The 25,566-nt window shown below is 38.9% G+C and overlaps 1 protein-coding gene across 3 annotated transcripts in view; it reads right to left on the bottom strand.

Annotated features, from left to right (window-relative positions):
• The window catches only part of hecw1a (HECT, C2 and WW domain containing E3 ubiquitin protein ligase 1a), a 103,149-nt gene extending 85,365 nt beyond the window's left edge, over nt 1–17,784 (bottom strand). For 2 of the 3 annotated variants that reach the window (XM_084938750.1, XM_084938752.1), the window contains exons 1-2: nt 17,417–17,784; nt 556–877 (exon numbers count right to left, since the gene is read on the bottom strand). In XM_084938750.1, coding sequence (XP_084794876.1) covers nt 556–877; nt 17,417–17,446 — 352 coding nt within the window. In that variant the 5' untranslated portion in view covers nt 17,447–17,784. Of the gene's footprint in view, nt 1–555; nt 878–4,543; nt 4,602–17,416 lie in introns of all 3 variants that reach the window. The other variant, XM_084938751.1, reaches the window with a different exon arrangement.
• Between the last annotated feature and the right edge of the window lie 7,782 nt (nt 17,785–25,566).

Here is a 25,566-nt window from a genome sequence, read left to right as displayed (position 1 = left end):
ATGTCCACCACGAACTCTTCTGTGTACCAGAAGGTTTCCAAAAGTGTTACTTTATTTAAGTTACAGCCCACTAAATGATATTTTGACGCGCTATGGATTTTTCTTGGACACGCTTTGAGACGCGAATGTGCACGCGTCAAATTAGGGGCGTTTGGGGCGTTTTGTTCGCGTCCATCGCGTTCGGTGTGAACACACCGTTAAAGCTTCATTAGCAGGCCTACATGTTACCTTTAGTCAAACAATAACATAAATGCATACAGAAAAGTAAGTAAGGTAAATGACTACAAGTGGTTTGTGCATGCTGTAATATCCAGTTTCTAACTAACCACTTGTGCTGTCTATTTGCACACATCTTTGATTTATTTTCCACCTATGGGATTTATGCTGCCATTTTTAAACAAAGACAAATGGCACTAAAATCATGACGTGATAACCACAGCAGAGGACAGCAAACCAGAGTAGCATACTGTACAAAAACAAATACGATTTTTTTAACACAACTTTCAGAGTCAATATATTTAAAACTCTAAAATCTCAAAGCATGTGACATCTTACCAACTAAATACATCCCAATCCAGTCTCCAGCATCCACTTCTTCCTTGATGTCCCATGTGATCACCAGGTCTTCGGACTGGCCTATGATGTAGTGGGAAGAGCTGATGGTAAGAGTGGAACGTGCATCTGGAGAGACCAGATCAGTGTCGCTGGTGGAGCGTGACAGTCCCAACATAAAAGCATCCTGGTTCAGGCCATTGACAGCAAAGGACTCAGGGCCATAGCTGTGCCGAACCGCATCCTTACAGCGCTGGCGGGTCTGGCTGCTGCGAGTTGGGGATGCCATGGCCGCCAAGCCCAGGAACCGATTTTGGTACAAGTTCTGCAACGACATACACAGAAGCTTTTAGCAGAATCAAAGCTACAAAAACACGAAGTACCTACAGTGGTTGAAAATTTGTGGCTGCTTTAAAATGTAAAAGTGCATTTTCATATACAATATTAATTTATTTGACCGGCTTTTGTAAAAACAAAATAAAAAATAGAAATAGAAATCTGTCAAAAACTTGTTTAAAAACAATAAAGTGACTGAATTCACGTTTTTATACACATTTTGATCACTATGGTGGTCAGTGCTCTCGCTTATGCTGCAGCTTGGTGGACACCAAAACAAAAAATATCCTCAATATCAACTCGATCACACAGCTACAATGCAATGATGACGGTCATGTATTTTAATGTTGTCTGATGACTGACGTCAAACACAGATCTTCTTCCAGCTAGAAGCAGAGCAGCTTGTGTTTGCTAACACAGCAATATTCTGTTAATCGTTTAGCAGATTGTTTTTTAACTGTGACCAACAGCTGAAATGCAAGCTACTAAATCAGTGTTAAATCAGCCTGCCAGTCATCCTGTGCCACTGTAGGGACGCACCACTGCCTCTGTTCTTCTAATTTGACACTTCCAATCGAAAAAACAGTCATGGAATTTACCTTCACCTTATTATTATGTGTGTATAGTCTGTGCTTTATCTCTTAGTTATAGTAAGTCTTTGTGCCCTAAGTTAATATGCTGATGTGTCAGCTTGTGGGTCCCATTTGAACACTGATACAGTGAGCCAGTTAGATGATGACACAGTTTTTGTAATTCTGTCTCTGTACTGAAGTTCAAACTTTTCAAAGTTTTTAACAAAAGCATGGCATTCAATTCAATTCAATTAAATTTTATTTATATAGCGCAACAACAGTCACAATCACAACAACAGTCGCCTCAAGGCGCTTTATATTGTACAGCAGATCCTACAGTAATGGTAGGATCACAGTAGAAATTACAGCCATTCTGAGATATATAACCACATTTTCAGAGTCTCAACAGGAATTGGTCAACTGATATACAAGCTGTTTCATGGTCAGGTCTATTAGGTCTCTGCCTATTATTCCTTGGCAGCCACACAAATAAAACATATGTAGGGCACTCTGAATGTTCAACTTGGATGTGTCAGGTTTTCACCGAGGCCATCAATAGGCTGAAAAAACAAAAATAAACCTATCATAGAGAAAGCAAAAACTGGCCAGTGCTTTCTTTCTGTTATATCACTTACATCCAGCAACACCAAAAGGCCTGGAAGACTCAGAACAAACCTTATGTGGACGATACCAGAATTCTTTTCTTGATTAAAAAAATAACTTGATGTCCGAAGTGTACAATCAAGAGACAGAGAGGGTTACAAGAATGGCAAACCTCTAGTTACCCTCGGCAAATTAACTTGCGCCAGAATGATGGGAAGAAAACAGTATGGAGGAGGAAAGGCACAACTCGTGATCTTCAGCATACCATGACATCTATCAAACATGGTGGAGACATGGGCACACTCATCATTCTTTGTATTTACTTGGTTTATTTTTGTCTCATATTAGAATTTTTGGATGATCTGAAACATTTAAGTTTGACAGACTGTACATTCACTTGACTGTACAGAAGTGGTGCTGAAGGTTCTATGATGTATTTTATATTTGTGAAAGCCAAGGCCTATTAACTTTTTGTTAGTATGATTAACTACAACTTTGCCAGCATAAAAAAGATTTGTTTGACAGCACTCACTGTCAAAACAACGGGAAAGTCCAAGGAACTCAGTGAAGAGCTATGAACGAGGATTGCAGATTTACACAAGCTGTGAATGTCTCTTAGAGCCATTTCTAAGCAACTCAAGATTCCAAGATCATCAGTCCAAACAACTGTATGAGAGTACAAGTTATTTGGATGTGTCACCGCTTTGCCAAAGTCTGCAAGAAGACCCTCAGATTAGTTAGGGTGTTCAGGAACAACTCAGGTCAATTGACATGAACTTAAAGCTGCTGCAACACTAGTCTCACTGTTGACAGTGAAGCCAGTTTTACATTATTATGGACAGAGGGTGCTGACCAAAAAAACACACCTGCTCCAAAATGTTCAAATTGATCCAAATGTTCATCCAATCCATTGTCCAATGTTTTGAAATGGACAAAGCAAACTAACGTTAAGCTTCTGGAATGCCCTTCTTTTCTCACCTCTGCTAGGGCTGTTCGATATAACGATATATATCGGATGATGATATGAAAACGTCCATCGTTTCATTTTACGCTATTGTTTGTTTCGTGGTGTCGCAAAATAAACTGTTTACGGCAATATTTTTTCATCGTTTTGATGGTCACTGTAGTTGCTATATTAATTTTTTTAAGTTCTCTCTTTGCCTTATATTTAAAATAACCACACTACGGACAGACAGGCGACTGTTTTCACGCGTTGCCGTTAGGAACAACAGCGGTAAACCCAGCCGCCGTCCACTTGTTTATTTTCCACATAAACCTTTCACAATAAAGCTTAAGATCCTGTTGAGATTTTTCAAAATAAACTGAAATGATGACAAACAGAAGGACCAGTCAAAACAATACGAGGACCTTATTTCTAAACGAGGGGCTAGCATGGACATGGTTTGGTTATGAAAAGTCTGACACGGACCAGAAAACTGTACTATGCAAATTATGCAGGAAACCGGTCCCCACCCCAGACTCAAACACGACAAACCTCTTCTACCACCTACGCAAGGATCACGTGAAAGAGTAATCAAAGAGAGTTTAGGGAGGAGAAGCAAAAAAAGAGCCATCAGGTGCTCAAAATAAACCTTAGACTCAAACATTAGAACAGGCCTTTCCCCACAGCACACCATGTAATAAATACGCACAAAGAAAATGGCCATTACAAACTTGTATCTGAAAATATGTGGTTTCATGCACTGGTAAAAACACTCGACTCGCAGTACAGGTAAAAGCCAGAAAAATAATTCAAATGAACTCTACCAATTTGAAAAACTGCCTGCACCGGACTCCAGGTGAGACCACAGGATGCTTTGACACTGCTAACGTCAGCGGATACAGCCCAAGGTTCAAAAGATGACAACAATGTTGAGAAACTGGGGAATTGATTATTTAAAGTTCAGGAAAGAAGCAGAGCAGCATGTACTGACTAAAGTAACTGACCTTGATTACAACTCACTGCCCACTCTATCGACACAGTACTGTACTTCATGTGAACAAAGGTGTACCATTTAAAGAATAAGCAGACCAAAATTAGGTGTCAGTTTTGTTTTTGTTCTCCTTTCTTTACATTTGAATGTTTCTAGCCAATAACTGAAAACAGTTTGTTTGTATACAAAAAACTGATGCAGTGTAGAGGTAGTTTTTTTTCTTGTACTATGACTACTTTATTTCTTTGGAACTGACCAAAGTTTTAAGTTTTCAGTTTGTGAGTGTTGTTCTGTAACACTTTAAGCTGTAAGTCGAGTCAATTAAGGTTTTAGTTTATCATATATAGCTATGGTATTTATTTAAAATACAGTTGTGGAGTTTTTACAGTTTACAAATAAGATTTTTTTTATCGGCCAACCAATGTGTGTGTGTGTGTGTGTGTGTGTAAAATTTGCAGCAGCTTTCATAAATGCACAACAGAAGCTGGGTGGAGGTACACATACAAAGAAGCTGGAGAGTGATTGCAGGAAGGAGGGGGCACTGACCTTGAAACTACAGAGCTGCATCAGCATAATGACCAGTCAACCCAAAGCAGACCAAAACCTGAGGGAAGTGGGAGGAGAACGGTGGGGTGTTACAAACCACAGAAACAAAAAGCAGAAGCAGTGAATGCAGAGGAGAAAGTGAAGTAGGGTGTTAGAGGGGGGGAAACATCATCATCATCTTTTCATACTTCATCTTTATCAGATAAAAATATGAATACTTCAAGAAAAGAAGCACAGATGGAGAAACAAGTGGAAACAGAGACATGGAGAACACACAAATATAGCACAGATAGAACAGACATATAGACTCAACACAGTTACAACACATACAACAAAAATCACTTTTCATGTGCATCTGCAGATGTTCACATGGTCAGTGTTCCTGCAGTGGAGAAGCAAACCTACAAATATTAACAAGAAGTCTCTGAATGTTGTTTTCTGTGAATTCATCACAACCTGAAAATATGAAACTTCAATAAAAAATAAATATCAGTAAAAAATAGACAGGATGAAGACTAACTATTATGGGATGACTGTAGGGCTGCCACGATTAGTCGACTAGTCACGATTACGTCGACTATCAAAATCGTCGACGACTGATTTAATAGTCGACGCGTCGTTTGAAGCTTTGTAAGATCCCAAAAGACGCAGGAATAAGTAGTAGGATTTAAGAGTGTAATAACGGACTGAAACAGAAGATGGCAGCACTGCATGTACAAGGATGCCAGCTGCCGTTAAACCCCGAAGAAGAAGAAGCTGTGTCCCAGAATTCATAGCGCAGCCCAGCTCAGTTTCCAACAATGGCGGCAGCTAGTTAGTTTTAATGTTACTCTTATTATTCTTTCTGGGTCACAAAATAAACGTTTAACATATTTTCAGGCGAGAATGTAGCTGCGTAAACCTCAAATATCTGCTCAGTTTATCAAGACACCACATATTTTCAAAAGCGCTCCGATGTTTTCGGAGACGTCTGTTACCCACTAGCTCGATAGCTAGCCGGGGGCAAGGTCACTAGAGCCCGTGAGAACACCGGACTCCCGGCAAATCGTTTTCAAACCCACCGCCGTCTTTCGCTACTCAGGTTAAACATATATAAGTCACTTAGATAACTTAAAAATGTTATTGTTTGGCTTTTTTAGTATTTTATTTGTTCCTGAGTAAATCGGTTTGGCTGAGATTAAAGTTCTAGTTTTTACACAGCTGAATAAAGGTCAAGCAGACAGCTGATTATCAGAAGTGTGAGATGCTCGAGAATTTACTCCGGTGTCCTGTTATATTTTAGATAGCAAGGAGTTTATTAAACTTCACCGAAACAATCTGCAAATTTCATTAAAATTTAATAAACTATCATCTTGTCTTTATTTTTAGTTAGCACATACCTTAAACACTTAAAGCTGTAAGCTAATGATAGTTATATAAGAGCAGATGCTGCCGGTGCAATAAGCTGTACGTTTTACGTCCAATGGATGATGATCTGATTAGTCGACTAATCGCAAAAATAATCGGTGACTAGTCGACTATCAAAATAATCGTTTGTGGCAGCCCTAGATGACTGGGCAGTAAATTGAATTTTTAAAATGATATTGCTAAACTTTATATAGGGTGAGACAGAGTTGTTTATACTGACATATTATGGAGCTGTGTCACTCTACGTAACCAAGGGTTAACGGACTAGCAAAAAAGTACCACGGATCCTCGCTCTCCACACAGCCCCAGGCCTACTATCACTGTGTTATATAAGCAAACAGCCACCCTGGCTCATAAAATGTCCCGAGGCACTGAGGGAAACACAGCATTAGTGTTACAATATACACAATAACTTGCAGTTTCAAGCAAAACGTAGCATTACTTCCACATGTGGGGCAACAGCGGAAAAAGTGTTGATTTGTAGAAGCAAAACACTAATATATGCTCATTTGTTCAGCCTTGAAGAGAGCATTTTCTGCATTTTCTGAGTTTTCTGAGATTCTGAGAAGTTCTGCACTATTTTGTTGTTGTTTTTTCTACCTCTGCTATGGAAGTTACGATTTTGGTTTGGATTTTCCATAAATGTCTGTCTGTAAAGGTGAAAGCTCAGAAAGTTTAGAAAGAAAACATTGTAGAGGTGTAGATTGGGCTCAACAATCCATTAAAATGTAAACATAATTTCTGGGATTAAAAAAGTATTCTGATTATGAAATTTGGCTTACATCCACTGCAGTCTTCAAGGTCATCTTAATGACCTTGAAGACTGTGGCCTACCACCAACCAAGTTGTAGGATTAGCCTTACTCAGGGCAGATACACATGGAGACACAAAAAGAAGAAAGAAGAGAAATAACAATTTAACATAAACCAGTGACACACTCCGGGGCCTGATCAACCCTGGCAGGGCCTCCTTGGATGAGGGTGTCTAGTGATAATGGCCGAAACACCCGATGAATCCAAGGTCCACTGCTGACAATGTGTCCCAAATTTTAATAAGATAATCTAGATCAGATCTCTAATCACTAAACCTAACCAAAAAATTGCAGATTAGCTTGGGTAAAAGACCGAAAGTTGAGGCACACTACGATGTGTCCCGTTGGTAAAGTTTCTGGGCTGCCTTTCCTCATAACAGCCATCCCTCAAGATTCTCTCCATTTAAAGCAATGCATTATCAGGGACTACATCTAGTACTTTTACTGAATCATGTATTAGTTGAACATTGACAAAAAGTCTTGTAACCATTATTCTAACAAATGTTGTGTGCAGCCAAAATATAGAAAGTAATGCATAAGGATTTAAAATATAATTCCTTATTCCACCGCTAGCATCTCCTCTAAGGTCACCAGATTGATCTGAAGGGCAAAGTGCTAATAATGCCATATACAGCTATTTAAAACTTACTGCCACTTTTTATATTGATACAGGGAATGATATGTGGCCATTCTAAATATCATGATATGTTATTCTGACTTTGTTATGTACATCAGAGTAACAGGTTCTAACCATTTAAATACATAACAATTTGAATACATGCGCACTGTTCTGAATAAATATAAATTCTGAGGGTGAAATACATAATTTGATATTTATTATTAAACATTTTCACCTTAATAAAAAAATGTATTTAAAAAAAAATTGTATTGAAATTTATGTCAGATATATTAAAATTGGTTTCAATAGGGCAAATAACAAAATCCTGCACCTTGCACTCATTTCCACTCTGTGAGTGCTACTTGTTGAGTTCAGCTTTACTATTATTACACTCTGCCTGTGGCCTATGGTCGGTGTACAGTCCTTTCTATAACCATTAGTCTTATGATTTAAGGTCAATGTTTGCCTTTGACCTCAGCTGTTTTAAAGTGAGGATCTTTGGGTATTATCTCTTTTATTATCTCCAGTATCCTTTTGTTTCTTGTCTAGTATTCGTCTTTGTTTTAAGTGTTTCTGTCAAGTTACTCTTAGACTCTTTTGCCTTATTTTTAGTTTACCCCTCAGTGTCTCCTTATCAGATTTAGTTCAGGTGTGTGTAGGTCCCCAGGTGTCTCCACCTAAGGCCCACCCTAAACAACACCCTGATCTGATGGCAATAATTTATGAAATAAACAATCAGATGTGACACCAGCTATGAAACCATCAACTAAGCAGCAAAGTATTTGCGTAGGTGACAGGTTATTTTCCCATTGACTTATACACAACCAAACTTTATTTTGCAAGCACAAGAGCTGCCTCCCTGCAAGTTTGCAAAATGTCTGCATTCGCACAAGCACACCCAGCAGAGCCCCTTAAAAGGAGAATGACTCCAATTAAACCATGTCTTCTTCCTGCCCTACGACAGAACTTTGCCAATCAAGTACCACAGACTAACCCCCAACATGTAATTAGGAACAATTCAACCCTCAACCTAAAGTATTTCAGTGCTTCTGTGTCTATATTAGCCCAACAATAGCTCCAAAGATAGCCATGCAATGACATATCATTTTATGTAACTAGTCTAATTTCAGTAACTCTCCAAAATCTGGCTTGAATTTCGCCTCTAAGTCTACAATGTCACGGTCATAAAGCCAGGACTATGCGCGTCATTTTTCAGCATTCACAGGATTTTTCACTGTGAGTTCAGCCCCTAGTTCCACTGTAACATTCTCACTTAGCTAGAGGAGGAAACTTACAGCAAATAATCAGAGCTGGTGTTGGCAAGCAGGAAAAACATCACGTAGGCACTTTTTCTGGAACACCAACATAAACTTTGCTCACCAGCTGGACCACTTGCCAGATTTGCCTCCCTGCAACTTTGTCCATTTGCCAAAAATGAAAAGCAAATTGAAGGATTACTCTCTGGCCAGACTGCAGAGTATCTATGAGAAGCACAAGACCAAGAGATGTAACAGGACTACTACAGACTGACCTACTACAGGAAAAGCAGCTATGCTAAAAATGGCCCAGACAAAAATTTGAATAAGACAGAATATGATTGAGCTTGCAGCAAGAGTTTAATTTGCTTCCATTAATCAGGATAAATAACAAATCTTTAAATGCACTTGTTCTATTTCTTTGACTAAACACAATACAGTAAAAGTTTATGTACTCAAGGACAGTCTGACATCTGCGACTGGAGAGTCAGCTCATATCTGCACGTCAGTGTGAATGAAAAAATGATCAATATTACATCCCAACACACTGATACCTTATGTTCATATTTTCTTACTCACCCTTCTATTTTCTAACAGCCTGACTAACAGTTAAAGGTACACTGAGTACACACTCACTGAGTACATATGCATCAAAAAAAACAATGCTCATGTGTGACACACATATGCAAATAAGAGAGAAGACAAAAACTATACAGTCACATTCAAATCCCTACAGTGCTCATTAGTTTCATAGCTACACATTAGTACAGTGCCATAGCTAGCTACACTAAGGCAAAACTCTCCTAGGAAATGTCCCCACTTGTATTTCCTGCTTATTCTTACATTTGCACAATTAACTGGTATAATCACGTTCAAAATGACGTTTATTCAGTCCAGTATGGGAGAGATTTGAAAGCCTCTACTGTGATAGCACTACAACAGAGAGCTCCCTGACCAATATAAGCACATGAGAGCAACATGGACTTTACATAATGATTTTCATGAACAAGTTTCATGAGTTTCAAGAACACGGTATTGCAAAACACAGTGTACTACAGAACCAGTATTAATCTGAGTGATGACCTGACTATCATCAGGAATGTGGTCACTTAGTAGAGTCTTCACTTCATCTCAAAACTGGCCATTGGCTATGGTTAGGATTGGATTTTGTTTTAGGCTCATAATAAATAGTCACTTTCGAATGAAGTTTCATTCATACAATCAAATATTCTTTCAGCACAGCTTGTACCACTAACTGAACCCAAACCCATTGATTTAGTAACAGCGCTAATTTGACCCCCCCCCCCCCCCCCCCCTCGCTGGTGCTATTATGTCTTTTTAAACTAAGACTGGACCCATTTGCTAACGTACCCGTCGATCCTATTGGTCCCTGTAAATAATGTACTGTAGACCTATAAACAGAATCAAAGCAAATTGCTAAAACGACTTAATACAAAGTAACAATCCACTCAATTCTGAATCAGAAACATGACCTGAGCTCTTGGTAAAACCTAATAACAAACCAAATATCAATACTTCTATTTGTACTTTAAACAGATCGAGACCAGATTGTTGACGCAGTGAAGTCTTAGGCTATACCATCAATGCAGAGCTCTAATGGTTTTCCCAGCAATGTCAAGCAGTTGCTGGGGAAAAGGACATTTTGAACTCGGCTTAAATATAATGTAATGTTTTTATTTTTAAAAGTAAGTTGGAGTTACTCCATCAAATTACTCTATCATTTAACAGAACTACACACAGTACAATACAGGAGAAAAGATCTGCAGATTGATTACAACATTGCAGTGTCAGTCTAGTGTGTTTGGTGTTGATGTATGTCTTTTGTTGGAGATCATTTTATGTACTGTAGCCAATAACAGTTGAGAATAGGAAAAAACCTAAAGTGTACTGAAATGATACAAGAGGTCCTGCCCGGAGAAGGTTAGACTCCTGTTGTTCTCCCATGTATTTGGGACACATAAACATTGAGTGTATCTGCTACAATATACAGTACAAAAACTTTGAGAACTACAATAGAGTTCCCATAATGCCTAAAGGTGTACACAAACTCCAGTGAGTAAGTCCATGCAACTTCAGTTCTGTTATTTAACTGTCAAGCTGTCTAGCAGTTTTAGTTGGAAATACAGCCATGGGTAGATGCGGATTGAATATTTTGACTGATACTGTTTGCATGTAATGAAACTTGCAATGAAACTTGCAGATACTAGTTCTTCCTGTTAAGATCTGTTTGTGTCCCTACATTTCCATTCTGCAGAATAACGCCTTCCACATGAGTGTTTCTTGCACACAAACTTAAGCTGGCAAAGTAAATTTAGCTTTTGTTTTGTTTTGTTTTGTTTTTTATTGTTCTTGAGTTTTTGTCTGTGGGATTAAAAATTCAATGGAAAGACAGCTTAATGAAATTGAGGTCTACCACAATACTGACCACAGTTTAATTTCTTAAGGAAAAACACTTTTAGGCCATAAACGGCATGCTATGTTTGCCCTGATGCTGTGTGTGCAGTAGTGTTATCCAAGAAGTAAAAGAAAGAAAAAAACAGGTTGTGAGATACTAAAAATCATAACAGCATGCCGATTTATAATAGTCTTAATACCAACAATAGTCTTCTCAGGCTGTGCCATATCCCATCATCTGTGATAATACTGGTTTAAATTGTTGCATGGTATGAAAATGTCATACTGCAATCACTTCTATAACAACGCCATGCACTTTCTATAGTGCACGCAGCAACAACAAGACAAGCCGGGATATATCTGAGAGCAAGAGCCACATGTCAGCCTCCGATGAGTCGAAAAAGACAGCTACTTCAAAAACCTCCAATAAAGCGCATTAATTAGCAAGATATTGTTCCCATTGAAGGTGGAAACAACACACAACTGAGCTACAGACGAGGACACACTAACAGCTGGTGATGTTCGATATAAATGTAAACAAATGACTCCACCAAGTGTGGCAGGAGCACTCGCTATCTGCACTCCATTAGACAGAAAAAGTCAAGAATGAATGGAATTTACTAACGTAGTCACATGTAAAAAAGGACATCTTTAGGCAGCTGCTTAAAAAGTTGGACCAAGACACAACATATTTGATATTATATTATATTGTGCAAATGACCCTACAAAGTCAAGCAGCACAACGAACCTCCCAAAGCATTCCTCATAAAGGAGTTTGAGAGGTCAGTAAAGCTCCAGTTTCACACTAAATTAAAGAGTTCTCATAAATGCTAACGAGGTTGGCATGTTTTTTGCACTACGTCAGACATCTTAAATGGTGCTGTTACCGTGTGTTATTCTAATCTTTTCCCATTTTTTTAATAACAGCATTTTTTGCTCTGTTTTCCCCAGTGGCATTGGAAATGGTATTAAGTAGTGGTGCAACGGATCAAAAATCTCACGGTTTTAAGTCACGGATCGGATCAATTTTCGGATCAGCAAAAAAGAAAAAAAGAAAAAAAAATTTTTACATTTACTTATTAACTTTTTAAGTATTTTTTGCCTGTTAAAAACATTCAACTCAAGACTCATTCCACGCAATTATATAAAAACTAATTAAGGTGCAATATAGGGCAGTACAGGGCTTTATATCTACCACTCCGCTGTGATATAATGAGCGGTCACGGTCACATAGCTTTCCGTTGACCTGGAGGTCCACCCGTTTGTAGTTGGGCAACAGAAGATGCCTGGGACAGTTCAGCCATAACTTTAATCTTTTCCTGCTTATACATGCCTGGGTACGATCTTGCCACTAAAGCGGACGCGCAACGGGATATCATAGCGTGGCTCAAGCACGTTCATCATAGTTTAAACCCCTTGTTTTGCACAACGGAATATGGCCTCCCGTCTGCAGCTAAACACCTCAACAGCTTTTGTAATAGCTTTAGCCCGGTCGGACTGGGCAGCAAAGGGCTGCTTAAATGCCGCAAACTCCTCTGCTCCTCCACTTGGACCGCTAGCGCTGGCCCGCTATTGCTTGACAGACCCACCACGCGCACCATACACATACTTTTTTCTTCTTTTTCGAATCTTCGGATCACATGCGTGCCGAACCGTGGAGTGGGATCGGTTCGGATTACGGATCAACCGTGATCCGTTGCACCACTAGTATTAAGTATCTTTTTTTTCCCCCTTGGTTTCAGTACTGGCTTTAAAACTCTAGTGTGGAGGATCAGATTGGGTCTGTTGTGCTAAAAGTGGTAAAGTAGCGCAAGTTATTTAAGAGGATGAGTCTGGGGTTGACTCACTCACTTGGATATTTATCGTTTTACTCACTCCTCCCTCTGTAGACACTTAACACAGCCATTTTGATGCACAAAATCAAATTAACTTTCTTGGGAATAAAGAAGAATTAAATCCTTCCATATTTTATTTAGATGAGAAAAGTCATTAAAATCAAATTATCTCTCAGCATTATTTGAATCGTTCAATATTAAAATATCCACAATTTAGCCATGATAAAATTATAAAAGGGATGTTAAAGGACTGAAACAAAAAACTGCTATTATGCTACATCATTAGGAATAAAGACCAATGGCATACTCTGCTTCTTATAATCAGTGTTGGGTAAGTTACTTTAAATTAATAACTTAGTTACATTACTAGTTACTTCTATCAAAAGTAACTCAGTTACTTCAAGTTACTCGTTACTTTCAGAGTAACTAGTTACTAGGGAAAGTAACTTTGGTTTTACTCAGAATTCTCTTGTTAATGTGTTGCTTCCGTAACTGGATACCCAGCAAGACTGCCAGTCTTCTAGCTTGCTTACTTGCCACAAGTGCACTGTGCCACCTACCAATAGAAAGGAAAAAATAATGTGCACATTTCCACGAGAGAAATCCCACACCTGATTCTATCCTAGCCTGCTTTTTACATCCAACACAAAAACTGCAGTCGTGGTGCTTTCGATTGTACTCAGAACTCGGAAATTCTGCCTTCTGAATAGGAAGATGTAGGTAACACCAGACTGAAGATGAGCTGCATACAGAGCTGGACTGGGACAAAAAAATCGTCCCGGGCATTTTGACTAGAGACCGGCCCACCATTATAGGAAAAATCATAAAGCCTTTGAATGAAAATAAACACTGTTGTGACAGTGATGTACACTGTTCTGATGGTATATATGTATCAATCTATCAATTGTTTGTTGCAAGACTCAGATAATTATTTTTTTAAAAGTGAGACATTTTAAATGAGAATAAGAAAGTATTTCCTTGTGCCCCCCTTTCCCTTTTAATGCCCTACATGGACCCCTGGCAACACTTTGCTAGACCCGCCCCTGCACAATTACCAGCTGTCAGCTACTTAGAAAAGGATCCTGGTGTTATTTGTCTCTCAGAAACAGTTCATAACTTCCCTTCAACTCATTCATGTTAACTAAAAGGTAAACCTGTTTCTCCATCACAGCTCTGATGATTCAGTAAGGACATCTCCTGGTTTCATCTTCATGTTTCCCTCTCATCACATAACCAAACCGATATCATGACCAGCAGCTTTACAGCTGTGGCTCCAGCCAACATCAGCTGATACTAGAAATTAATATTAAATAAATTCTAACAACAGCTGATCAAGCTTAAAAGTGCTGCTGTTGTTTACCGCGACATCCGCTGGTTTCCTCTTTCTGGCGCAAAGTGGGCGATAAATAAACAAGAGAGAAAAGCCGATCAGCTGATCATTGGTCAGTTTCATGATTGAAGTAGAAACAGGAGAGGGAGGGAGAGAGAATGAGAGAAGAGGCAGCTGTGCAGCGTAAACACAGAATAACTCCAGCTTTGTGTCTTTTTCATTGTAGCTGAAGTCCGGGAAAAAACTGTGTTCCTTTTCACCTCAATACGAAACGCATGATATTTTCTCTGAATACGAGACGATTCCGTTTTTTACGGGACGGTTGGCAACTCTAATAATTAACCTTATGAACAAAATAAAGTTCAACATCAGTAACGAGCCTATCTAAATCCCAGTAACGAGTAACGCATTCCCGGTTTTGGCATAATAACTAGTTACCGTGCTCGTTACCACAATAATAACGTAGTTACTGTAACGCGTTACTTAATAACGCGTTAGTCCCAACACTGCTTATAATGTCCCAGTAAACTTGATAAACATGTTGCACAGTTGTCGCTACTGTCTAAATCAAACCAAGTGACACAAAGCAGTGACTGCTAACAAACACACACAAAACTGAAGTGCTGGTAGAGCTTCTGACTGCGTATAACTTTTCTCTGCAAAACTCACTAAAAAGAAACTGGTGACTCAAGTGCCTACCTTTAAACTACCTTTAGTCCTTTAAACCTCGTGAATGAAAAAAGCTACAGGCTACACTTCTCATGCAGTGATAGTCTTCTATCAAGTACACTTTTATTACTGGAAATCTGCCTCTTCTGTTTCTTGCATATACATTTAAGCAGTGTCTTTTAACAGGCTGAAGTATGAAATGATTACATTACAGCTAAGTGGCAGAAGCTGCTGCACTTATCCTAAATTATTCCATTTTCATATTTCTTTTTAAACTGTTGTTTGGCTTATTTACAGTATTCCTGCTTGCTTAGATCAATTTTTATGTTGTCATTTATTTTGCTGAAAAACTGTCAGGTGTCAGGAAATAATGTTAGGCAACCAGCTGTGGCAGGAACATCATGGTAGTTTTAATTATTATATATCATTACCTGATCACTTTGAGGAGTTATCCACTCAACAGCATTTTCCCATATTGGGTGTTATTTTGATTGTATCCGAGTTGCCATGACAGTTAGCATGAGCAGACAAAGACATGTTTAACCTGCTCTTGCTACAGTAACTGTCTTGCTCCTCTTTCTGTACATGTTGACCTGACTTGGCCTCTCTCCAGCCAAACAGAAAATGTTGCACTTCTATTTGGTTTGACAGAATTCTCTCGATAAATCTGACTTTCTTCTTGCCAGTGTAACTAATATGTTTTTACATATGCAATCCACAATGATGCTGAATTATGTAAAGATAATTCAACATTCAGCTGATTGGATCAGAACTCGTGTTACATTTAATTATGAATAAAGAAAATCTGGGTAAAGTGCTTACTTTTTTTTAATTTTTACTATGAGACTATTTTGTGTTGCGTTTTAAACCAAATGAGTGTTTCACCTTAGCCAAAACTCACTCATTGTTTAGTTCTGTTGGAACAAAACAACAAAGTTTTCATCTACCTGGTGTATCCAAATGCAATCTCACAAGTGAAGATCTATAAAGCCAAAATGCATGGAAGAGAATTCATTTGAAAGCAATTAATTTCAGGTTTCTGAAACTAGACTTGGTTAGCATGAAACCTAACCCTACCCCCAAGTAGTTCAACATCCACCTGGTGAATGTTAATGTTAACTAACAATCAAATTAAATAACTGAGAAATAATTATGATTATGCTTTTTTCAATAATCAGAGACCCGAATCAAACAGAAGAATGGATTGGTTAAGCAGGGATTTCCCTTAAAATAGCAAAGTGCTTTTCTGTTTTATCATGCTTTAAATTTGACAATGCATTAGAAAAATCATTTTCACTTGGGCCTGTGTGACTTACAGTGGAGTGGGTGTTACATGAAAACATCAGGGTCTGGTTCTCATATTCATCATAAACTACCTGAGTTCACCTCTGGGAGACAGCCAACCACTGCAGACTTGCATGCAGTTAAAGGAACTATGAACATAATTGACATTATACAACAAAAATACTGCATATATGAGAATATCCACCATTAATTGGTACCAACCATACCTATGTGCATAATTATGAATATGTTAAAAATAGCTGGTGGCAAATCAGTGGCATGCATTCAGAAGCAGAACAGAAAACCCAGCAAAAATTAGGTTTGCCCTATTGATACTGGAAGATCTGAGTTCATAGTAAGAACCAAATGGTAGTGTGCAATACCTAGTAAACGTTGCCTTTTCCCCATTGTTACAAGGATTTATGTGGGTCACAATTTACTCAGCAGCTTGACAGCTAGACAACCACCATCACTGGTGATATGCATCCCCCAAACTTGGAAAAATGCTGTCTCTTCATGGCTATACCTTTTCTATTATTATTATTATCATGTCTCCAAAGAACAGAAGCAAACAAAAGGAAATAATACACAGATCATGTGTGGCTCCAGTATTTAAGAGGATTTTGTGGATGGGAATCCTCGCACAAAGACTGGAGGGGGTAAGCCTTTCTCTTGTATAGCCTGCTCGTGGTACATTACAAATAAGGAGGAAGAACTCAGTGCGACGCTGTAGGGCCCCGACATCTTCAGCGCCAATACATTCACGCCAAACATCATTCAAGAAATTAATTAATTTAATGCAGCGCTGCTTACCAGAGCAGGGCAAGGTTTTCACTGAAACATGGCTTAATGTCTTCATACAGCAGTCGCCACCCTTCAATTCGGCACGTGTAATACAGCTGACACAGTCTGAATTTAGATGTTTTATTACACAAAATAACAACTTTAAAGGATGTTACGCCCTTGCAGCAATAGAAAATTAAGCTACTGGGGAAACACGTTTGGCTTTAAAGTAAACCGCCTCTGAAAAGGCACTCTGCCTAAATGCTGCGGCTATGTACTTGATATTTTTGCTGACGTTATGTACTGTTACAATAAATCACTCACTTTTAAACAATTCAGCGTAACGTTTCCTCCACACGGAAGAGAATGACATAAATGCGGGTTACCGAACGCTGGGCCCGCTGCTGGAGACTGGCAGGATATGAGACTACATCAACGTTAAGGCAACAATGGAGGCGACCTACCTGGGGTAAAATAACCTGCCGGTGGATCATTCTCCAAAGGTAAGGGTGGGAATTCGAAGAGGTACACGCTTGCTAATTTCCATCGAGCTCCATTTCGTAGGCAAAGTGCAGTAGGAGTGTACACAAACGGCGTAGTGAGTCAGGGCCGATGAGGCACGCGAAAGAGGCTTCAGTCACATCCTTCACTCTTTCTCTGGACCAAAGTAAAGCTAGCAGCAACCGCGAACACGTCCCAGGATGCGGCCAAAACACGCCGTTAGAAAACCGAATACCGCGAAGTTTTTGGTCAGTATTTTCCGAACTCAGCTTATCTGATATAATGAAATGTGACGTAATACTTTGTGTGGAAACCTATTCTATCCCAAATATTATTTTCTTACGGTTTGTTGCATTATATGTAAGAATGCGATTTCCGGTGGAACTTCCGGTCGTTTGAGGCGAATTTCTCGAGCTTCACTGAGCTGGGTACCAGTGTCTCTCAGCCAATCCGAAAGCGGGTTTTCTGCCTCGCGTGCGCTACCTCCTCATCTCTACTCCCTCCGCTCATGTACCTAGTTACGCGCACGCGATAGCAAGCGCTCGCATTACTCCCTCCGCCAAAACAACAGAAGCTAAAGACGGAAAGACGAGAGGAAAACTGGAACTTAGTTCAAGCAGGAAATGCGACTCCGTCCCAGGCAACCGTGTTCTCATTGTCGATGCTGTGCCTGCAGAACAGACATTTTCGTATGTATATGAATACAGGATGAGGATGAGTACAACAGAGGCGGAGGCAGACATTTGATACACCTGGGGCTTAGCCCTAAAGGGTAGTATGCATGTGGGATGGGGGTAGATTAATAGGCTCTATATGCAGGATACCTTAAACTAGTTTTTTAATTAAGCAGCAAGGCAGAACAAAGTCGGGGCTGTATCAACACACGAGGACTAAACCCCAATTCAACCAGACCCTGAACTGATCCAGAATTAAAACAGGACTACAACAGTTCAAAATCAGGACTACTTAGGACTTAACCAAAACAGAACCAGAATCAAAACTAGATGATAGTAACACTAAAAATCATCATAGACCTGCACTACACTTATTTTTTAATTCTACCAAAGTCCACTATTTAGATTGAGAAAAGTTTATATAATTATTTATCCTTGTTGTGCAAACAAGCCTGCATAACTTAATAAATATAGAATTTGAAAAATAACAAACCTAAAAAGAAACACTAGGTACGAGATACATGAGTACCTATGATACTGTGATACTTTTGGTAAACAACCATTTGACTAACATGTGTGTCTCACCTGCTCTTGTTCCCTCTCTGTTCTGTCCTCATTCTCCTCTCTCTCTCTCTCCCTCCCTCTCTCTCCCTCTCTGTTCCTCTCTCTCTCTCCCTCCCTCTCTCTCCCTCTCTGTTCTCCTCTCTCCCTCTTTGTGCTGACAATCAAGCCAAACACCAACATCATCAAATATACAGTTGAAACCAGATATTTACACTCTTCAGATAAAAACACAAACACTTTTTTAATTGTAACATCAAATCAGACTAAATGTTTATTTTTTTAGGTTGATAAATATAAAAAACATATTTGTTAACTTTAAGAGTAAAGAGAGAAACTATCTGTATTTCGTAATTGCAAATGGCACCAAATTGGTGTTTTGGTTGATATCTTTTGATTTTCCCATGTCACAGAAACAGACTCTGTGTTTTGCCTTATATGCATCCACAGCTGTGCCACCAATTTACTCACATGGACTCTACTAACCTATCAGAAGCTTCTTAAGCTCAGAATGGAATCGTCTGGAGTTTTCTTATTAATTAACAATAAACTTAGTGTACATGTACTCCTAAATTTAATGAAAGTGATAAAAAAAAATAGACAGCTCTGTCTCTCTTTATTCTGACATTTAACTAATTCAAAAGATATTTCAATATTTATTTATCCAAAACAAAACAAGTTTACTCTAAATTGATGTTGTACAGTAAAAAAATGTTCTTGTGTTTTCCATAAAGTGTATGTAAATATCTGGTTTAAACTGTGAATATACTGCTGTGTGTTGAAGTTCCTCTTGTTTTGCATAGATATACTGAACAACATACAAAGCATAATATAGAAAATAACATCTACCAGAGTTTTTTCTTTGAAAGAAGCTCCTTATGTCCATTCTTGTATATCAGTACATTACTGAAACCGATTTATTTAGCCGTGGAGGGTAACAACTGAAAATATGAAATAAACACACATGTAAGCTAAGACTGAAAAAACAGCATTGTTGTTGTTCGGCCTTTCATTTCGCCATTTGTTGATTCACTTGAAGAGCAAGTAACGTAATATGGGTCAAGTGATCAGTTTGATATCAATCTTTCGTGATACACCGTCATATTTACATTATTTGTACAGTACGAATGATTTGCTTTGGTACCTGGTCAAACTTCAGTTCTCCTCTGTCTGCCTGGCTGCGTTTCTCTAACAGCGCACTCGCAGGCAGCAGCTCCCCCCGGAGTACAACTGAAAGCTGGAAATCCCGTATTTCTGAAAATGTTTTTGTGTAAAGCAGTGTCGCTTTCAAACTGCCAGCTAGTGACTACAGCTCCAGTTACCTAGGTGACCCGTTAATGTATTTACTAGCAGGTAGTATGTCAATCAGCAGTATTCTTTGCTTTCATTTATGGTCACTTCAGTCTTTTCAGCGAACGTTTATCAAGTGTCACCATTTGTCACTTAAATTTGCCAAATACAATTCTCTTTCTGTCTCCCTGAGCCACACACTTCCAGTGTTGAACTGGCAACCAGACACCATTGATAAAGCCGCAGGTGAAGTGGGCAGGACGTCATACACTCTCACGGAGCCACCGAAGACACTACCAATGACAGTGCAATGCAGTGGAGTCTTTCTGTGCAGATAAACAGCCCCAAAGCATAATGTTTCCACCTCCATGCTTGGACTGTGGGGATGATGGGGTTTCTTTGGTCATACTCTGCATTTTCCTTCCTCCAAACATGGACGGTTGAATCAATGTCAGAAAGCTAGATTTAGTTTTCATCAGACTGCAGCACTCTCTTCCAAGCCTTCTCTGAATCAGTTAGCTGTTGGTGGTGGAGATGTTGGACTGGAAAAAATGGATTTGTGTTATAGACATAACAAATTGACATCAGGAGTATTTGTAACTGATTGACTGATCGTAATCTGTGTGCCACGTGGGCTCACAGCAAGTCTGTGGGAGCCAGAATTCTCAGTGGTTTGTAGAGGATCAAATACTTATTTCACTCAGTGACGTGCAAATTAATTCAGAATTTCATGTATTTTCCTTTCTAGACTTTTTGGTTGTTTTTCCGTCTCTCTCCATTAAAGTGAAACTACTATAAAAACTAGAGGCTCATCATTTCTTTGTAAGTGAGAAAATGTACAAAATCATCAGGGAATTTTTGCACCCACCCCCCAAACAGTGAGAATACAAAGAAATTGCATTTTCAAATAAAACCAAGATGCATTCACAGAATTAAAGCTTCACCAAGGCACCACACTCTCTGAGGAGTATTTAGTTTTATGTATATTCATTTTGTTTTCCTTGTTCTTTTTTAAAACATACTTTAAGAAGTTTGTAGTGCAGTAAAAATCAGAAAAGGGTAGCATGACGGGTGTTTACTCTGATTACACAAACATTATGTAGGAGCAGGAAATGGATAATAGGTGTTGATTCATAAATAACTGGACACAAATAACTTGAGCTTCTTATATAATATTATATTACAGTATATTTCTAACCCACTAGGCAGCTCATTTTTTGACAATACTACAAAACCTTATGGGTTCAACTTAAAGAGAAGGCAGATGTGAAATGTAAAAATGAGATCAGAGGTCAAATGTGACGTGATATTTGGATGCAAACTATCCATCCGCCCTCTTCGGCTTTTCCGGGCCAGGTCGCATTGGCAGCAGCCTAGAGAAGCCCTGACCTCCCTCTAAACCACTAAATCGAGGGCTTCGTTTTCGTTCTCTCTTCACCATGACGGACCAGTACAGCGTCCACATCAGTTCAGCTGCAGTACCTATCCATCTGTCGATCTTCCCTCACTCGTGAACAAGACCCCAAGGTACTTAAACTCTTCCACTTGGGGCAGGAACCCAAGATTACAAAGGGGGGAGTCCAACACTCACTGCTATGAGGACCAAGCTCTTGCAACGGTCGTATAAGGATCAAACTATAGTATGCAAACTACAATATGATATTTAGAATCCTAATATACCCGTGTATCAGTTCCTAAATGTTGCCAATACAAACAAAAGCAGTAAAATTGATTGTAAGCATAGTTTTAAAGGTAAAAGATATTTTCTGAAAGTTTGACCTTATTTGACCTTGAGGAAGATGTTGGAAGCCAAACGTAATTTGATATTTAGAATCACGATATCTAATTCCCTATATGTCTATATGTTGTCATTTCAAACAATGGCAGCGATAAACATAGCATACTTGACAGAGGTCAGAGGTCAAATGTGACGTGATCATACAGTGAGATTTGCTGGACGCAAATTTCCAAATCGTTTGTGTTCCTCATCACAGCTTTCCCAACATTATTTTGCATGTCTCAGATTTTTTTTTACACATTATTTGTATGATTTCCAAATACCTCATTGATTACAAGTATGTGGTTTTGTTAGGTTTAGGCATTAATCTACTGGGTGGCATTTAAGAAATTACCATGGTTTAAGTCAAAATGTAACAGCTGTCACATCTTTCAAGACTGTGTTGTCCTGGTTGTGACACCTCACCTTTCACTAACACACACACACACAAAATGTTACACAATTTGCGTCCATGAACACAAAAATATGTTACATTTTTGTGATTATTTTGCAAGCTGCCATGAGGCAGAGCTGCAGTGAGAGGGGATATGCCTACTTTGGTCATTTCTTGCACTGTGTAGTGCCTCTGGGCACACCTCAGGCTCAAGATTTTGCATTACCAGCATTAATTCACACACCCAATCTACCTTGCTGTCATAGTACACACTGCTGGTTTAATGGTGCACTGTTAATAAACAAGGTCTTTACCTAATTTAAATGAGTGTGTTTAACTGTTTATTATACAGATATCTGTGATTTTTGCCCATATTACTACGTTTTTTTGTAGTTATTCCACTGAGCAATTTGCACGTGATTTTTTTCCAAGTCAGGAACACTTCTACAACAACAAGCATAAAGACAGCGAATGCCTACTGTCAAATCTTTCATTTATCCATGCTGTTATCATTATTTCAGTTGTATTTTGATTTAAATTCACGAGCATATGTTTTGTGGTTTGTGGGTAGAGAACAGTGTCAAAGTTTGTCTATTAACATACCTCTATGACTTTAGGGTTCGTCTTCAGGGTTATTCAAATTTCAGTAAAAGTGTCCCTACACATGTGCTTCATGTGCAGTATGTGGGGCACATAAATCCACCAGAAAGTGAGATCACTGTCTCTTAGTATGTCCCTGATGTTAAGGAACAGAGTGGGGTGTCCCTTAAAAGCCAAGCCTAGAATAAATGGGAAGGGTTGGAGTAATCGAACATGAATATCATAAAGAATGAGATTTCTATATTGAATCTGTCGGGGCCAGTGGTGTCAAAAGAGTGCTGATGAATGTTGTCAGTGTGTTTTTATACCTCACAAGATTTTGGGAATGGCTGTGGTGCACATGTACTTTCAGAAGAAGGAACATGATGTAACATATAAGATTGAAGGAAGGTGCAAGCAGGTTTGACTACAACTTAGAACACAGAAGCCTTTAAGGTGGTGATAGGGGAGAATGCAGCTAGACAGCATCAGACTATAGGATGACTTCAGAATTCAGGAAGAGGAAGTGAGTGAATGCAGAGCCAAGGTTAAATGGTGGAATTTGAAGAATGTTGCACAGAGTTCAGGAAGGAGCTGAGACAGGCTCTGGGTGCTAGGGAAGAGTAACCAGATGACTCGGAAAGTACAGTTGTGAGGAAAACTACGAAGATTTGGTGTATAATCTGGACAGAGGAAAGAGGACTTGGAGAAGCGATGGTGGAATGAGGAAGTACTGGAAAGGAAGTACAGGAAAGTATTCAAAGGAAGAAGTTAGAGAAAAATAGCAGGACAGTCAGGGAGATAGGTAGGAGTACTGTGAGAGAGAGACACAGCAAAGGCTTATAGTGAACTGTAGGTGAACTGAAAGAGGAAGATGGATGGAGCACAGTTACTAAGTCAGGAAGTGCAGAGGAGTAAGGAGGAAGTAAGCATAGATATGAAGAGGATAGAGAGTGGAAAGGCACTTGGTCCAAATGGCATACCTGCAGAGGTATACTGACGAGAGAGCGCAGTTTAACTCAGTCACACACAATCATCTCAACTGGTTTGAGAACATGACAGGGAGTTCTGTGGTTTTGAACAGGCATGTCCATATTCAAGTTTGGGAGCAAGACAAAAACATTGTCACGCTGAAATTGTCCAAATTCTTTTAATCATCCTTTGATGTCTTTTCCTTTGTTTTTGGGCGACATCAGTAAAATAATTAATATAAAATGAACGAAAAGTGGAAAAACCTTTTAGCTTTGAACTGTAACCTTGAAATGGTCTGAGTGCAACTCAGGTCAGAGCTTGGACTGTTACTCTGATGCCATCTGGTGGACAGAACCTGGTGATGCATCAGTATTACACTACTGATTGTTTTTGGTTCATGCAGCTCTTCATTATCTCTAAATATAAATGAGCAAACACGGGCAAATAACCTACATGTGAAGGACTGAGTGTGTATTCAGCCTGTGCTGCTGTGTAGAAAGGAGAGGGAGAAAGTTAGAAGGAGGAAAGGCTACAAAGAATGTAGATGGGTAACCAACACTAACACCTTCCTGGGTTGGCTTAACTTGCAGTCCACTGATATCGCCCCATCTTTCTGTGCGGTTTCACCCATCCCCCCTCCTCAGGTTTATGTGTCACTTTCTCTTCCTCCCTCCTGTTCTTGGTTTCATATTCCCAGCCCCTCTGTCAGCTCGTTTCTATTAAGGTTGATCTATTGAAGAAGAAAGAGAAACAGCTGGCTATTCATTTTATCAGCGACTGAGGAGAGGAAAGATAAGGAGGGAAAGATGTAAAGATTACTTCTTTCCTGAAGTCCAGTTGCAACATAGCAACAGGAGGCTGGACTTTGTCTTGAAAATCAGAAATGTGTTCGTAGAGAAAAAGACAATAATTCACATCCCAGCAAAGAAAACAAGAAAACATGTATAGCCTGTAAATTAAAAAAGAAACAGATTTGGTAGATTAAAAAAAATATTAGACATTTTTAAATTATAAATATATAAATAATATAAATTTCCAAGATGAAAGATAAAAAGATAACACTGCCAACTAAAACCCCAGACATCTCAAGAAGAAAAATAAGGCAGGATAATAAGGCATTCAAACCCACAGATGACTCTTTAAAATACTCTGTAGCCAAGTGCAGTAATAAAATTAGGTATAATTTCTGCTGGGATTGAATTTACGCAGTTCTTCAAAGGATATCATAACATGAGTGTAGACGATGCAGATCTTTAAAGCTTTTCAAGTCTTTTTAATAGTGCTTTTAAACTGTAATTTCCTCTTTCTCGGGTGAAAATCAGATTGTGGAGCAATACTATAAATCATATGTATACTTTAAAAAACACCAGACATTAGAAAAGACATAAAAAAAAATTACAGATCAAACAGGAGGAAAAAACATTACCGTATGAGATATGAATAAATTCACAAATACTAAAATCTGCAGCCCTGAGAGCCCGACCAAATATGTAGAGCATAAAAATGAAATACTGCTTCTCCGTGTTTAATTCTGACTCAGAGACAACAAGCAAAAACGTGCTATGGCACTAAACTATTCGGTACACACACACAGTCATTTTCATATCTCCGTGAGGGCATCTAACTGACATAATGCTTTCCCTAACCTTCCAAAACGAATGCCTAAACCGAAACACAACCTAATCATAACCTCAGAAACGCCAATTTTAGGTTCCCACAAAGATGTCTAAACATAGTGTAGTGTGTATGGAAGTGGGCTTGCTGACATCTTCTATATTGTTGTAATTATAATTTCACACCATATGGCTGATTATCATTAATTTATCAGCTGACCACACGAGGCAATTACTTGTACAGGCAGCAGTC

The sequence above is a fragment of the Perissodus microlepis genome, chromosome 9 (genome assembly GCF_051167445.1).
Source record: "Perissodus microlepis isolate ML-2025 ecotype Zambia chromosome 9, ASM5116744v1, whole genome shotgun sequence".
Taxonomy (NCBI): domain Eukaryota; kingdom Metazoa; phylum Chordata; class Actinopteri; order Cichliformes; family Cichlidae; genus Perissodus; species Perissodus microlepis.
This window is presented reverse-complemented; position numbering and strand designations above follow the sequence as displayed.